Below are 15,767 nucleotides of genomic sequence, written 5' to 3'. Positions count from 1 at the left end.
TCTGTTTTTGAGGGAAAGTATATGCATGTTATATGACATGGGAACATGTTTCTTTCCTCAATTCCTCTCATCTAGTTTTAATGTACAGTCTTTCAACCTTGGCAGTTCAGTTACCAGAGGAAGTGCACTAGAAAATTGATAAAGGAAAATGAGACAATGTCATGGACATTCCCACCGCCCTCAAAGTACATGGATGAACTATATAGAAATCTCTCTAAGTAGTATTCATTAATCAGCAATTTAGTCGAATGTGTGCATCCTATGTTTTATAAGAAATGTCAGTGGGTCCTTTCCCAGGGGAGTGAGATCATCAGATGAAGGTTCATTTGGTTTCAATGTCCCATATCCTTTTGTAAGACCTTGAAGTTGGCAATGCAGGAAAACAGGAACTCCACCCTCGCTCAATGAATTGCAGAACTGTTGTGTTGGTTTATGACCATCTGCCCATTCTTCCTGTTATGACACAGCTTGTGAACTTTTACTGGGAATGGTGAAAAGTAAATTCACAAGTTTTACACAATGAATTGCTGAAGAGGCCTTTTAAAGTATAGAGTGTGCATTGTTTATGGAAGGTGTTTCCTATTGGGTCTGAGTGGCAATTATATTCATTTATTTAATTTGTTTCTAGGTTTGTCTAGTGTTTCTCTTGATCCACCCAGACTCAGCATAAAAAAAGATATACTTACAATTATGGCTAACACAACGCTTCAAATTACTTGCAGGTAAGGATACATTTTAGATTCAGATTTCCTGTGTCAAATATCATTGTTTATTAAAGAAAAAATAATTTCCATACAGCAGAATTATAATAGAGTCATCATAATTGTGTATAAGTAGTGAGGTTTCTAAGAGCTAATGTAATAATGAAAACATGAGGAAGGTCTTCTCTGGAAAATTCTGTACAATTTTGCTGACATTTTTTCCCTACTACCCTCTGCCAACACACACACACATACACACACACACACACACACACACACACACACACCCTAATAATGAGTACAGCACCTAGCATATATTATGTAATACACATTCAATAAATATTGAATGAATAAATGAAATCTTTAGAGTTAAAGAAGTTTGGGGACATATTTGTTACACTCAGAATGGCTCTTAGACATCTGTTTAGCGCTTTTCAAGAACTTTATTTTATGGTAAAATTCTGACTGTAGTAGCAATTTTATATTCAGTCATTAATATTGCTGAGTGCATGTCATGCTCTGGCTTGAGGTTCTGGCATGTCTCTTTCACCAGCTAGCAAGAAGTCATGCTCTTGATTTTTGCTAACTGGGGAAAATAGGCCTCTTTGACAAGATGAGGAGGCTTCTAAATTTTGCTTTCCAGCCCCCTACCTCAGGAAGAAAAGTAGAAGACTTTAGGGTTTAATGTAGTGATTATGCATGACAGAGCCAGAGGCTTCTTGGGACCGGTGTGTTTTTGGCAGAAATGGTGGGTAGAGGTGATCTTGCCCCCTGAGAAGAGTGCTGATGGTCCACAAAGAACCTTGGGGAGCTTGTTGCCATTGTTTCTGCTTGATGAATGCCAAGTGTTCAGCACAGTGACACAGATTTGTTTTAGCTTGCCGAGTGTAAAGGATACCCTAGTTGCCTTATCAAGGGTAGGGCACCAATACCCAACCCTTGGGAAAAAACATAGTAACAGGTGCTGTTTGCCTAGCTTTGCTACTTCAAGATGCATTTTTTTCCTCTTACCCACCCTTAACAGATTAAGATTTTCCTCTTACCCACCCTTAACAACAAAGGTTATTTAAAATTCCCCAAGATTCTATATATACTCCTCTTATGTCCCCAGAAAAACAATGGAGTGTGTTAAAAGTAACTTCATTAATGTAGCTGCAACTTCGTGGAAATTTCAAGTTCTTTAAAGAAGGGTCAGTGATGTTACATTCTTCTTGATGTTGACTGTCTTCCTTGGGGCTTTGTAGAGAAATGCTGCAATGAAAGTAATCTGTGCTTTAATGCCATCCTTCCAAGGTCCTACAAGGCCCTTAGACAGTTGCATCCCCTTCCTTCCTAACCTCACCTCTTACTCTCCTGACTGCCCATTCTTCTCTAGCTACTCTGGCTTCCTTGCCATTCCCCGAATACTCCAGATAGGCACCCACCCCAGGGCCTTGACACTGGCTGTTCTCTCTGCCTGAAACTCTGTTCCTCCTGATATCTATAAGGCCCACTTCACCAATCCCCCTCCCTATAGAACTCTTCACTTGTTTCTTTGCATCTTCTAGACTTTCTTCATAGTATTTATCACCACCTTTTATACAATATATTTTACTTACTTTTTAAAAGTTTCAGCTTTATTGAAGTTTACTTACTTTTTTACTGCCTGTCTCCTCCAACTAGACTGAAGTTCCATGAAGACATTGATTTTTATCTGATTTGTTCACTGCTGTATTCCCAGTCTTCAACAACATTTGACACATAGCACATGCTTAATAAATATTTGTTGGTTGAATGAAATAAGTAATAGAAAACTCGGGAGTCCTTATAAGTGATTTCTGAAGCTGAGATTCTGGCTTTCTGTCATTTGTCTGTATAATCTGTCATTGTTGGTAGAAGGCTATGAATCTGTCTGTTGAGGAGTTTGTATAAGTTTGAGAACTAAACTTTCTATTTTCTTAGAAATAGCCTCATAGGCATTTCACTTGAATACTTGCTTGGAATGAATTTTTCAGGGGTCAGAGGGACTTGGACTGGCTCTGGCCCAACAATCAGAGCGGCTCTGAGAAAAGAGTGGAGGTGACGGATTGCAGTGACAGCGTCTTCTGTAAGATGCTCACCATTCCAAAAGTGATCGGAAATGATACTGGAGCCTACAAGTGCTTCTACCGGGACACTGACATGGCCTCTGTCGTCTATGTGTATGTTCAAGGTAAGTGGTTAAATGGAATTCACTTCCCAAGTTAATTTACCAGTTACAAAACACAATAAGTGCAAAGAAGAATCCGGACAACAAGCGCTCACTCTAAAGGCTCTCTGCCAACAGGAATCTACAAAATTCTTCTCTCCCAAGGCCTCCTCTTGGTACAAGACTCAGTGATTTGTTCTGCAGCTTGGGCCTTGCTACATCTCTATTGCCCAATAGTTTGGTTCTGATCTTTGTTTCTAAGGGAAATCTGTGTTCACAGTTGGCAATGGAGATTTATAAGAAGTCTTCTGATGTTTGAGAAAAAAAACCCTGAAATCCTCGAAAAGGAAGATTCAGGGGAGAATTATGGAGAGGTTTCTGTGGAGAGATAGGTTATCTACAGCAGATTCGGAGATTTCCCCGAGAATGCACAGGGAATCAGCCAAGGGCTCTGGAGCTTTTTTTGTTCATAGGAACTTTTCTTTTCCCACTTACACTTTATAAAAAACAATTTCCATATGCTTGTGCAAATAAAGTCACCGTCTCAAAAGGCCTTTTGAGGACAGTGTTTCTTTCCTTTGCTTGTGTGGTCTGAGATCTTGGATGACATGCTCCATCTTTCTATAGTTTGCAATTTGGGATTTACACTGTGGAGGCCAACTTAACATCCATGTAGGGTAAACTCCATGTCACATGTATTTAGCATTTATAATCTGAATTGTTCTTTCCTTCGTGTTTCAAAAATCTTATGCTAACTTAAGAAAACCTGACTTAACTAATGAGATATGAATCATATAACTTGGGTGGGTATAAGTCTATAGTGAAGTATTTTGCTTAGATATACTAAGTATTTTTCTTTTCGGTAAAGATAAGCTTTTTAGACATTTTATTTATACATTTACATACCTCTGTACATCCCAGAGAATTTGAAGCAGGTGAAGATGGCTTAGACTTTTTCCAGAAGCATCTTTTACAGAACAGGAATTTCATCAGCTTTGGGAGACACACTTGCATATCTCCATTTGCATTTCAATAGTGCAATGTGGTCAGTGCAAGGGAAGAATGGGGACCACCTCAAAATAACGTATGTCACTCCTGGATTGCACAGTATTTGAGAATTACTTTTGCCCAGGGTAAGCACAATCCAAGGTAGAATTTTGTGCTCTCCTCCTCCCCTCTGCAGAAGTTGAAAGAGACAAGGCTCAGATCTTCGAGAATTTCTGGCTCCTTTTGATCTGGCAGTCTTGGGAGATCAGGCTTTCTCAGAAGATTGCAAGGATTTCCTGCTTTCAGGCTGTCTGGAAATACTACAAGATGAACCTCTCCCATAATATCTCGTTATTTCCTTCTCCCCAAGTCAGGAAACCTGGAGACATGTGAAAATTCATTTCATGAGTTACAGTAAATATTTTATTTTGAGAGGATGGGTGGTTGTTTGGGTTTCTTTTGTTTATTTCCTCTTTTTGGGATACTGAAATAGAATTGATTTACTGAATAGCTTTAGTCTTACGTCAAGGGGTTAATTTAGCTTCCAAAAACTTGCTCTGTAAGCAAGCTATGTAATATTTCATAGCATGCAGATGAAAGGTAGGTAATATTAAGCAGTAGCAATCTCCAGCACTGTTTATTTGTACACTGCCTGTCTTTGAGTATACCATCAAATTCTGCTTCCTGTCTAAGCCTGGTGTTCTAGGAGGTGAGTTGTCCAAGATTTTTGTCATGAAGTTTAACAGTGGAAAAGAAAACATTGAAGTATTCCCTATGGATGGTCCTTTAATATCCCCTCTGGTCCCCACCTTACTTCCTTAGTCTTCTGACCTCATTCCCTCCAGCAATGGATAGAGCCGGGAAGTGGGTCTTGGTCTCGTAAGATAATGGCTATGGCATGTGGTGGCTGGATTGGCTGCCTTTCTGTGCTTTCCAGCTGGGAGGGAAATCAAACTTCTGCTGTTGCAGGGAATTAGCTGCTTTTCTCCCCTTTGGTTTAATTAACTCTTTCTTTACTTGAACCAACCATCCTGAAGAGCTCTGAAAATGCTTGGTCAAGTGTGTTGGGGAGAGTGGCATGAACCATTATCTCTCTGAGATTTCAAGCATGGCTTCACACCCATCAACTCTATCTCTGGGAAAAGGAGTCGTTTCCCAGCAGCGTGTTAACATCATACGAACAATGTTTGAACGGCATTAAAATCTCTTTTGGTTTTTTCTCAGTCTTTGCCATGGTGGCTTTTCAGGCTTTTGTCATTGAAGATATTAATGATTGCTGAATCTTAAAAACTAAATGCAATTAATCAGTAAACATAAACAGTTTAACTATTCAACATTATTATATAATCTATATATATATATATATATATATATATATATATCTAGTCTTCACAATCTTAAAATACTCACATGAAACTTTGTCTTGAATTATTGAATTAAAAATGGTTAGTTATTTCTTTACTTTAAAGAATCTTTGGGAGCCATTAACTATTTTCATGACAGTTACACTATTTGCCTTAAGAAAGAGAACATGAATTTTTTAACATCAAAAAACTCAGTAGGTAAACTATACAGGTTTAACTTTAAATTTACTTTAAAATTTATGTACATGAAAGATGTATAGTGCATATGAAAATGTATATGAAAATGAAGACGTATGCTCCCTCACTTTGAAAAAACTGTAATGATCAATCTGCTTAAATGTGGAACCTATAAAGTACACTCTACTTGTTGATCATCAGTGCAAAAGGAGCCAGTCTCATTCTGGGAGTTTTCTTCCAGATTTTTCACACATACTCCCCCCCCTCCTGTAGCATAACCTTGGAGGCAGATATTTACCAGCAGACCTACCTCTGGATTCCTTTGCCTAGTGTGAAATGTCTTTCCCAATAGTTTACTTCTCTGGTTAGAGTTTATGAACCTGGAAGATGACCCACTTTTCTAATAAATGCCATTAACTAGTGGAATTACATTTTCTTCTAGATTACAGATCTCCGTTTATTGCTTCTGTCAGCGACCAACATGGAGTTGTGTACATCACTGAGAACAAAAACAAAACTGTGGTGATTCCATGTCTGGGGACCATTTCAAACCTCAATGTGTCACTTTGTGCAGTAAGTTACATCTTCTTTCTTCATCTCTTACCCTTTCATAATTTTAAGCTAGTATTAAGATGGGTAGCCTGTTTATAACATTATATATATTATAAATATATATATTACATGCATTGTATAACATTAAGTCAACAATGAGTTTTAAAGGAAACTTTAGGAAGGGTCAAAATGACAATAAATAAAAGCAATTTGTATTCTTAAAATAAGATGAATTCTTTATTGTTCATGGTTTTTACTTTTGGATAGCACTTGATTAACTATTTGATACTTCTTTTTCTACCCAGAGGTATCCAGAAAAGAGGTTTGTTCCTGATGGTAACAGAATTTCCTGGGACAGCAAGAAAGGCTTCACTATTCCCAGCTACATGATCAGCTATGCTGGCATGGTCTTCTGTGAAGCAAAAATTAATGATGAAAGTTACCAATCTATTATGTACATAGTTGTGGTTGTAGGTAAGAGGACAATTCCTTTCTGTGTCATTAATATCAGACAATAAAGATTAGCTTCTTATATTAAGATTCTGGAGGACAAGAGATATTGAGAAATATATTATTTCAAGATTTGTTGTTAAGCAGTTCATTACATCTGCTCTTCTCTACCCAGTAAACCTATGTGCAACTGAAGTTTTTCTCCTTCCTTACCAAGACCAAGGATGAATAAGAGTTCTGTTATGGGAACGTATTTTTTGGAAAATTCAATGTTCAGAGCATTGCTTGGCATCAAATCTTTTTTTTAAATTATTTTATTTATTTTTTAATATGTGGTCTTTATTTATTTATTTATTTATTTATTTATTTATGGCTGTGTTGGGTTTTCATTTCTGTGCGAGGGCTTTCTCTAGTTGCGGCAAGTGGGGGCCACTCTTCATCACAGTGCGTGGGCCTCACTATCGTGGCCTCTCTTTTTGCATAGTACAGGCTCCAGATGCGCAGGCTCAGTAGTTGTGGCTCACAGGCCTAGTTGCTCCGTGGCATGTGGGATCTTCCCAGACCAGGGCTCGAACCCGTGTCCCCTGCATCGGCAGGCAGATCCTCAACCACTGCGCCACCAGGGAAGCCCCAAATTTTAATTATACGTATTTTATGGAAAGTTTGGTAACTTATTAAAGCTGGCCCCATTGACTATTGACTTCTCAGATTTTACTGCTTTTCTATCCACTGGGCTACAACATCTTTGAGATCCCTTTAGGGCTGCTTTGTGAATCTCTGTAGACCATTTTCCTGGGAGCTAACCAAGGTTTGGGGAGGCCCTCATCATTTGGGGAAAAATGATGTGACACATTTTGAAGTTGCATCATGTCTGAAAAAATGTGTGCCAAGTTATAGATTTTGGTTTCCCTCTCACTTTCTGTTTTTCCAATTTACTTGCTCCAGGGTACAAGATTTATGATGTGGTTCTGAGCCCCCCTCACGGAGTTGAGCTGTCCGTTGGAGAGAAGCTTGTCTTAAATTGTACGGCAAGAACTGAACTAAATGTGGGGATTGACTTCAACTGGGAATACCCTTCTTTGAAGGTAACACTAACAATTCAAAGCCGGACCTCCAAATACTTTGATAATAAGCTCCAACGAAGTTTGCTTGAGAAAGATAGGGACCTCTTTGGCCAGATAAAATGTAAGGGCCTTAACTTACACTAACATACACACACACACACACATTTTAAGAGAACTGTAGGACATACAGCACCGATGGAAAAAAAAGATGCAAAACCAAGAACTCTGTCCAGGCTGTGAAGATTAGTTTTCTTTAGGGGATTATGTCTTTCTAGGTTGCATTATTCCTCTGTTCTCCAAAGTCCTTGATCTGTTTTCCCTTTAAGGGAATTTCTTTTCAAGAGGTGGCATGAGACACACTTCTCCTTAAACAGTGGTCATATTTCCTTGTGTTTCTGCAGTTTATATTGATCTCATTCCCACTATGTGAGGTTTTAAAATGCCTGATTCGGTTGATTCTATTTATTTCTCCTGAAACCACATGTATTTGTCATCAGCATGATGATAAAAGTTCAGAAGTATCTATTATTAGCATTAAATAGTGTTCACCAAAGGCCAAGACTTCTGTGGGTATCTAGAAGCTACCAGGGAATGTTATTCTGGACTTTGGAAGTTCACTAAAACTCTTTTTCAGCATCAGCATAAGAAACTTGTAAACCGGGACCTGAAAACCCAGTCTGGGAGTGAGATGAAGAAGTTTTTGAGCACCTTGACTATAGATGGTGTAACCCGGAGTGACCAAGGGTGGTACACCTGTGCCGCTTCCAGTGGGCTCATGACCAAGAGGAACAGCACATTCATCAGGGTCCATGGTAAGCTAAGATTTCCTTTGGAATTATGCTCTGCCTTGAAAAGTGAGATGATTTAAATAAAGTTAGTTAAATAAAGGTCAGCTAGTGATTCCTATTTTGCTCGTTCAGAAGAGCTCTTGCTAGGAAGGGCACTTGACCTTGAGGTCAAGAGCGTAGCTTGGGATCAAATCCCAACTTTAAAGATGAGATGAGCTGATGTAGTAAGGGCTCACTACATATTACTTGTTGTTGCTATTATTATCACCATAATAAGCAGAGGGTTATTATCTAAGATCATTTTTAAATTTTCATTTGATCGCAAGGCTGAGAGGCTTCCCTGAGTAAGCATGGGCCTTGCAATTGGGGAAACCTGTATTTAGTTACTTTCTGTGGGGCTTTGAGAAAATAACTTAATTTCCCATTTATTCTTTTTCACTCACATAAATGTCTCAGTTTAGAAGATAATTTTTATGGCATCCAACTTATAGGCCTTCATAAGGGTTTGGATTTTATAATATGGGAATGCATAGAAGGGTTTTGAGCAGAGAGACACATGCTCTGGCTTATGTTTTTATAGGATCACTATGCGGGTTATTTTAATGTGAAATACTTTAGGGAAGTAAGGGCAGAAGTAGAAAGACTAGTTAGAAGGCTAATTGCAGTCACCCAGGTGAGAGATGGTGGGTGGCTTAGACAAGGTGGTAGAAGTGGAGGTGGTCAGAAGTGACCTGATTCTGGATGTATTTTTGAAGATAGAGCCAATAGGGTTTGCCTATCAATTCCCTGGCTGTGGGATATAAGAGAAAAAGAATGGAAGATGACCTTTGCGTTTTTAGCGTGAGCAACTGAGTGAACAGTAGTTTTCTCAACTGAGATAGGGAAGATAGGAAGAGGAGTAGGATTTGGGGACGCAGGGTTAGGTGGCTTCATTTGGAGATGTCCACTAAATATCCAAGTGGAGACTTTAATATATTAACCTAGAACCCAGGGAAGTCAGGGGCAGGAGATATAGATTTAGGAGGAATGTGTAATTGACAATAGGAAGGTGTTGGTAAAGAGAAGAGGTCTGAGGACTGAGTCCTGGGGCACCTGGGAGGTATGTATAGGGTGTCGTGGGAGCAGAAGAGACGTAGGGAAAGCTTCACAGAGAAGCAAATGCTTGAGTTGAGTGAGATTTGAGTGCTCGGTAGACTTGTGGAGCAGACTGGGGGGTGAGAGAAAAGCTAACGCAGAGACCACAGGTGAGGGACAACCTGGAGTGGGACCTGTAGAAGGGTGAGATGGGGACTCTCTGAACAGCAGTGACTCAGACCCCCAAGGTCTTTGACTCTTCACTTGACATGAAAAACTAAACCAAATGGCCATTTACAAGAAGTTGCCATTTATGAGAAAAATGATTTTTATTTTCTTCCAGAAAAACCTTTTGTTGCTTTTGGTAGTGGCATGGAATCTTTGGTGGAAGCCACCGTGGGAGACCGTGTCAGAGTCCCTGTGAAGTGCCTTGGTTACCCTCCTCCAGAAATAAAATGGTAACGACTGGAAATAAATGCAAAGCCTTGTTCCACGTGAAAGCAAATCCTTAGATTGGACCCATTTCTGGGATTTGTTTTTCCCCACAGGTATAAAAATGGAAGACCCATTGAGTCCAATCACACAATTAAAGTGGGGCACGTACTGACTATTATGGAAGTGAGTGAAAAAGATACAGGAAATTACACTGTCATCCTTACCAATCCCATTTCAAAGGAGAAACAGAGCCACGTGGTATCTCTGGTTGTGAATGGTGAGTCCATTCAGTTTTCCTTTTCTTTGTCTATTATAAAGAGTATGATTATGTCCTCCAGAACAGCCAGGCCACCATTCCTTTGGTGTCTCTGCCTCACTTACATCATGAGTAGCTCTGGTGTATAAAAATGATCCAGGACAGTGCGACTGAAGTGAGGTGTGGGGCAGTATGCTCTGGACACGTTTGCTTAAGAGGCCATGCGAATGAAGCAGTTGGTGGTCGGACTTGAGCCTAAAGCAGATGGTTCAGCCGATGGCTAAATGCTGTGACATAAGAGTGCCCACAGGGACAGTCATCAGGTTCCAGTTGCAGTACCTTTGAATTGTGCTCCTGGCATGCAAATGTTTAAGACTCTTATTGAATTTTGTGGAAGCTTCTAGTTTGATTTGGGAGTTGATGTATCAGTGATGCATAGGCAGATTCCAATGCAGAAGGCTTTTGCAGGTGGACACTGTTGGCTGGTTGGAAGTGTTTTAATTTTTTTTTCAACAGGAGTCTGGGATCTGACTCTGAGGCTGTAAAGGGGGAGATATTAAGTTTTTGATTTAAGAATGATTTGAATTTTATTTTTCCAAACTGGAAGATACTTATTTACAATAAGGACTCTGGGTGGGGAGGAAAAGGGCATCATGGTCAAGTAAATGTGGGAGATGCTAAGTTGATGGACATAGTATACTGCCATTCTCCAGTGGTGGGTGGGAGACATAGAGTAGCCAAGGTTTAACAAACTTATTTGACCAGAGCACCCCTCCCCCATACATCCATTACTATCTTGCTCCAAACACAGGTTGGGAAATGCCTCTCTGTTGTAATTCTTTGTGCTTTCTACTGTCATGGCAGATTAAAACTTCAGGATCTTCTCATGTGACATTAAGGTGCTTCCCTGTATATCCTGCTAAGCTCTGTATGTCTGCTGAGCTTGGCTTCGTTTCTTTGCTGGGACATCAGCTTCGGGGAGTATTTTAAAGATAACAGGTTCCAGAAATGTCACTTAGGAGCTACTTGGGTGTAGGAGTTTGGGGAGTATAGAGAAGCTGGGAAGCTGAAAAGTAGGGTGGGGAGAAGGAAAGGAACAAGAAATAAAGATGTAAAAATGGACAGTGAATAACTCTATCTCATTCATGCAGGAAGTCACTAAACATTTGATTCACCCTAGCATTTACCCTGCTCTATAAAACAAAGATAAAAAAAGAAGTCAAGGTTTGAAAGTATAATCTGAGGCTTTAGGTTGGTAGTGATGAGAAGATAGTTTCACGTTAATGACTTTGGAGCCAAAAAAAGAAAGAGAGAAAAAAGGGAGAGAAGGAGGAAAAGACAGGGAAGGAATGGAGGGAGGAAGGGAAGAAAACAAGAAAGGGGAAGAAGGAGGGAGAGATGGCGAAGCAGGCATGGTGGGTGACCTTGGGCAAGTCATTTCACTTTTTAATTTTTCCCATGTGTAAAGTGGAGGACAATAACAGTGGCTGTGAGGATTAAATGAATTAATTGATGTAAAGCACTTAGAACAATGCTCAGTACATAATACATGTACTTACTGTATTATTCACAACTATTTTCTTCCTGGAGCCTTGTCTGATCTTGTGAAATTGGGAGGATGAGGAGAACTATCTCTGTAATGTAGATGAGAAAAAGGTGAGGCACACGGTGGTGAGACCGGTACAAAGTCACTCAACTTACTAGTTTATTATTATTGTTATCATGAGTATCACTAGAAGTCAGGTGTCCTGTTTCCAAATCTAGATGTTCTTGGAAAAAGCAAATGAGGGCAAAAATTCTATGCTTGGAAAAACACAGGTTTTAATTGCTGAAAACTTCTACTTTCCATTCCTCAAAGCTGATTAGCAATTCAAAAGCTGTCTTTCCCATCTCCAGTCCCACCCCAGATTGGTGAGAAATCTCTGATCTCTCCCGTGGACTCTTACCAGTATGGCACCTCCCAAACGCTGACGTGCACGGTCTATGCCGTTCCTCCCCCCAGTCACATCCACTGGTACTGGCAGCTGGAAACAGAGTGTACCTACCAGCCCACGTGAGTAGGGCCACACCCTTTTTTTCCTGCTCTTTTGCATTTAAAAAAATATTTATTCATTTGTTTTATTTTTAGATTCCACATGTAAGTGGTATCATAACAGTATTTGTTTTTGTCTGGCTCACTTAGTATGATAACCTCTAGGTCCACCCATGTTGCTGCAAATGGCATTATTTCATTCTTTATATGGCAGCGTAGTATTCCACTGTATATATGTACCGCATCTTCTTTATCTATTCCTCTGTCGATGGACATAGCCAAGCTATGATATGACACCATTCTAAGCCAAGAAGACTATCTCTAAGAAGGTTATCCCTCAAGTGGTACTCTTAATCTCCTTCCGTCTTTCTCTGTGCTTACGTCTTTAGGAGATGTCGTTCCTTGGGGTATCCCGCTTTGAGATTAGCTAGCTCTCTCTTCAGGTTGGCCCTGATGTCCATCTCTCTGAATGCAGTTTCTTTGCTCACTTTGTTAATTGCCAGTCTTCGGTTTTTCTCCTTATGCCAATCAACCAGTGAATACCACAGTCTCCTTATCTGTGAGAAGGTACATCTCAGAGGAAGTGCTGATGGATGCAAGGGAGCGGTAGACCTCGGAGCCTCAGGCCCGGCTTATCAGGTCCTAACACAAGTCCAGACATCCTTAGGAAAAAAAACAAGTCACCCACCACCACCCTAAGCAGTTCACTTCCTGTTGTTGTTTTTGAGATGGCCTCTATTAGTTTCTTCCTCAGATGCTGACCATTTCCTACACAAAGGCCACAGTCCCAGGGAGATTAAGAAGCCCAATGGCTTCTTAGTTTCCTTGCCTTCCTTTGAACTAAATTAACTTGAATTGTCTTGTCGATCCAATTTATGAATGGAGGTTTGTTCCCAGAATAGCTGCTTCCCTCCTGTATCCTGAATGAATCTACCTAGAACCTTTTCCTTCATTGCCGAGGCCTATTTTTAATTGGCGCCAAGTCTTGTAACATGGTAGCGTGCGTTGGAAGTTATTTCGAAGAACGTAATAACCAAAGTCTGACTCCTTTCCTTGCTACTGATATGAATTAAAGAAAAATTAAGTCATGATATCATCTATTACCTCTTTCTTTTAGCCAAGCTGCCTTAACGACAAACCCACATACCTGTAAAGAATGGAGAAACGTGGAGAACTTCCAGGGGGGAAACAAAATTGAAGTCAACAAAAATCAATTTGCCCTAATTGAAGGAAAAAACAAAGTGAGTTTGAAGTTCTTTAATTTGAAAATCTGTCTCTCTTTTATGGAAGGATGGAGTGAAAGCAGGGTAAAATAATATCAATGTGTGAGGAATATTGGCGATTGATCATCAAATAAATTGGATGATAAAATACTAGCATGTTAAGTCAGTTTGAAAACACCATTAACTTTTAGAAACACCATTGACTTGTTACTGTATCAGAGAAAAATAAAACACATATGCCATTAACTCTGTACATGGGATGTATGGTAATTCTGATTTTATAAACATGAAAATGAGAAAACGTATGTAATGTTGTATTAAAACACATTCTTTATTCCATGGTTTCCAAAGCTCGTTTTGCATGATGTGTGAGCTGCACCAGCATAATTATAATTGCACAGATTTGAGCATGGTCAGTGCTCAAGTCTGAATGGAGTAGGCAGGTCGCAGCAGTGGTGGGGATGCTGAATTTTAGTCTGAATGCACGTGCATAAACACAGCCTCCATTGTTTATGGCCTGGGATTTGTTTTTTTCAGACTGTAAGTACCCTTGTTATCCAAGCAGCCAATGTATCTGCTTTGTACAAATGTGAAGCAGTGAACAAAGCTGGGAGAGGAGAGAGGGTTATCTCCTTCCACGTGACCAGTAAGTGCTCTCCAGGGGCTGGGCTGTCTGATACTCTGTTGTCCTGGCCATTCCCATGAGTGGCGTGGCTTTAGGAAGGGGAGTTGGATGGCTAATTGAGGCTTTTGTTCATAAAGGAGAGTTCCTCAGGTAGCTCCTGGGCTCACGTGAAGTCAGTACATCTGACTTCACAGGAGAGGGAGCGTGGGTTCACACGTGCTTTTGAAGCTCAGGTCCTGCGTGATATTTTTGTCTTTGTCATCAGAGTGCAGCACAGTGCTTGGCTTAGCGAGGCTCAGCCAACGTTTGTGCACTTGCTATTGAACAGCTGACAAGGTTGGGTTTTGGGGAGGCAATTGTAATGACATTGGAGCAGTGCCTTCCCAATACCACCGACTTTGTTCATCTTAATTTTATGGCTCAGCTTTAGCTGACTGGATGGAATAAAATATTTCAGTTTTAGCTAATTCACTGTAATAAACATAGCTTTCCTGTCAGTGAGTGTTATATATTAATGAGGAATTACTTTTTTAAATCCCAAGTTATAATTATCTGCTTTGAATTGGGGAGGGGGGTTAAATCTTAAAAACCGTGCTTAGAGCTCAAAGTGGAGATTTCATATATATCTGAGGAATTCATTTACATTTCCAAATAATGTATTTTGGCAAAATAATACATTTTGAATCTGGAATTGTCCAGTTTGGTTGTCTCCTTGTATTCCATCTGGGAATGCCAGAGCTTCACTTCTCTTGTTGCTCTATCACAGACTGAAGGCAACAAGGAAGCAATAGTGTGCTGCCCAAGTTAAATCACTGTCTTCTAAGCGTGGGTTTTACATTTCAGGGGGTCCTGAAATCACTTTGCAACCCGGCACCCAGCCCACCGAGCAGGAGAGCGTGTCTCTGTGGTGCTCCGCGGACAGAACTATGTTTGAGAACCTCACGTGGTACAAACTTGGCCCACAGGCTCTGCCCATCCACGTGGGAGAGCTGCCCACGCCTGTCTGCAAGAACTTGGATGCTCTTTGGAGAATGAATGCCACGATGATCTCTAATAGCACAAATGACATTTTGATCATGGAGCTGCAGAATGCATCCCTGCAGGACCAAGGAGACTACATCTGCTTTGCTCAGGACAGGAAGACCAAGAAAAGACATTGCGTGGCCAGGCAGCTTACAGTCCTAGGTAGGGAGGTAACTCTGGACCATCCAGAAGCAGTTGGGATGCCGTAAATGTAATGCTTTCAGGGGCTGTGTGAAGATTGTCCTCTAGCAGCTTATGAAGTAGACCAGTGAGCACTTATCTTGCGGAAAGTCCTCAAGTCAGAAGGAAGCTAATCATGGTGAAGTGATGTATTAAAAAGAGAAAATAGACCCATTCTTTCCAACCCTGATGGTGGGGTCACTCACAACTATCTACAAGGGATTCCCCTAAACCAGGGAAGTTTCTGCCTCATTCTTGGCCATTCAGTTATTTAGATAGACACGTATTTGTGAATGCCTACCATGAGCTAGGAGGGTGCCGGAAGTTCATAGTGGTGGACAGAGTGAGAACACAGACAACTGCTGGGCTGTGGAGTACAGTGAGGTCTCTGTGTCCATGAGCACAGGGGTTGTTTCTGTTCTACTGCTTGCTGAGCTCCAGGCATAGAACATAATGGCACATACTGCATGCTTGATAAGACATCTGCTGCGTGAAGAGTGTAGTGGTGGGGTTGTTTAAGACCTGTGAGAGCCTCTGGGAGGGATGCTGCACTCAGTGCCTGTACCTCTGTGGTACAGCTCACGGTCAATGAAATGAGCATTTTAGTGTGCAGAAAGCTTTGTAAATGCCACACCAAGTCACTCTCTACACCTCCTCTAACCCCATGCC

The 15,767-nt window shown here is 40.5% G+C and overlaps 1 protein-coding gene across 1 annotated transcript in view; it reads left to right on the top strand.

The window, feature by feature from the left end:
* Nucleotides 1-15,767, top strand: part of KDR (kinase insert domain receptor) — a gene marked incomplete at its 3' end in the record, with an annotated part of 43,084 nt that overhangs the window by 3,696 nt on the left and 23,621 nt on the right. The window contains exons 2-13 of the mRNA XM_079702936.1: nt 629-722; nt 2,696-2,892; nt 5,839-5,969; nt 6,254-6,422; nt 7,344-7,483; nt 8,097-8,274; nt 9,668-9,782; nt 9,873-10,036; nt 11,912-12,068; nt 13,165-13,288; nt 13,808-13,916; nt 14,739-15,080. Of these exons, the coding sequence (XP_079559062.1) occupies nt 629-722; nt 2,696-2,892; nt 5,839-5,969; nt 6,254-6,422; nt 7,344-7,483; nt 8,097-8,274; nt 9,668-9,782; nt 9,873-10,036; nt 11,912-12,068; nt 13,165-13,288; nt 13,808-13,916; nt 14,739-15,080 (1,920 nt within the window). The remainder of the gene's footprint in view (nt 1-628; nt 723-2,695; nt 2,893-5,838; nt 5,970-6,253; nt 6,423-7,343; nt 7,484-8,096; nt 8,275-9,667; nt 9,783-9,872; nt 10,037-11,911; nt 12,069-13,164; nt 13,289-13,807; nt 13,917-14,738; nt 15,081-15,767) is intronic.

This window comes from Hyperoodon ampullatus (genome assembly GCF_949752795.1).
Source record: "Hyperoodon ampullatus genome assembly, chromosome: 1".
NCBI classification, from domain to species: Eukaryota; Metazoa; Chordata; class Mammalia; order Artiodactyla; family Ziphiidae; genus Hyperoodon; species Hyperoodon ampullatus.
The sequence above is the reverse complement of the archived record's forward strand: the minus strand, read 5'-3'. Positions and strand labels throughout refer to the sequence as shown.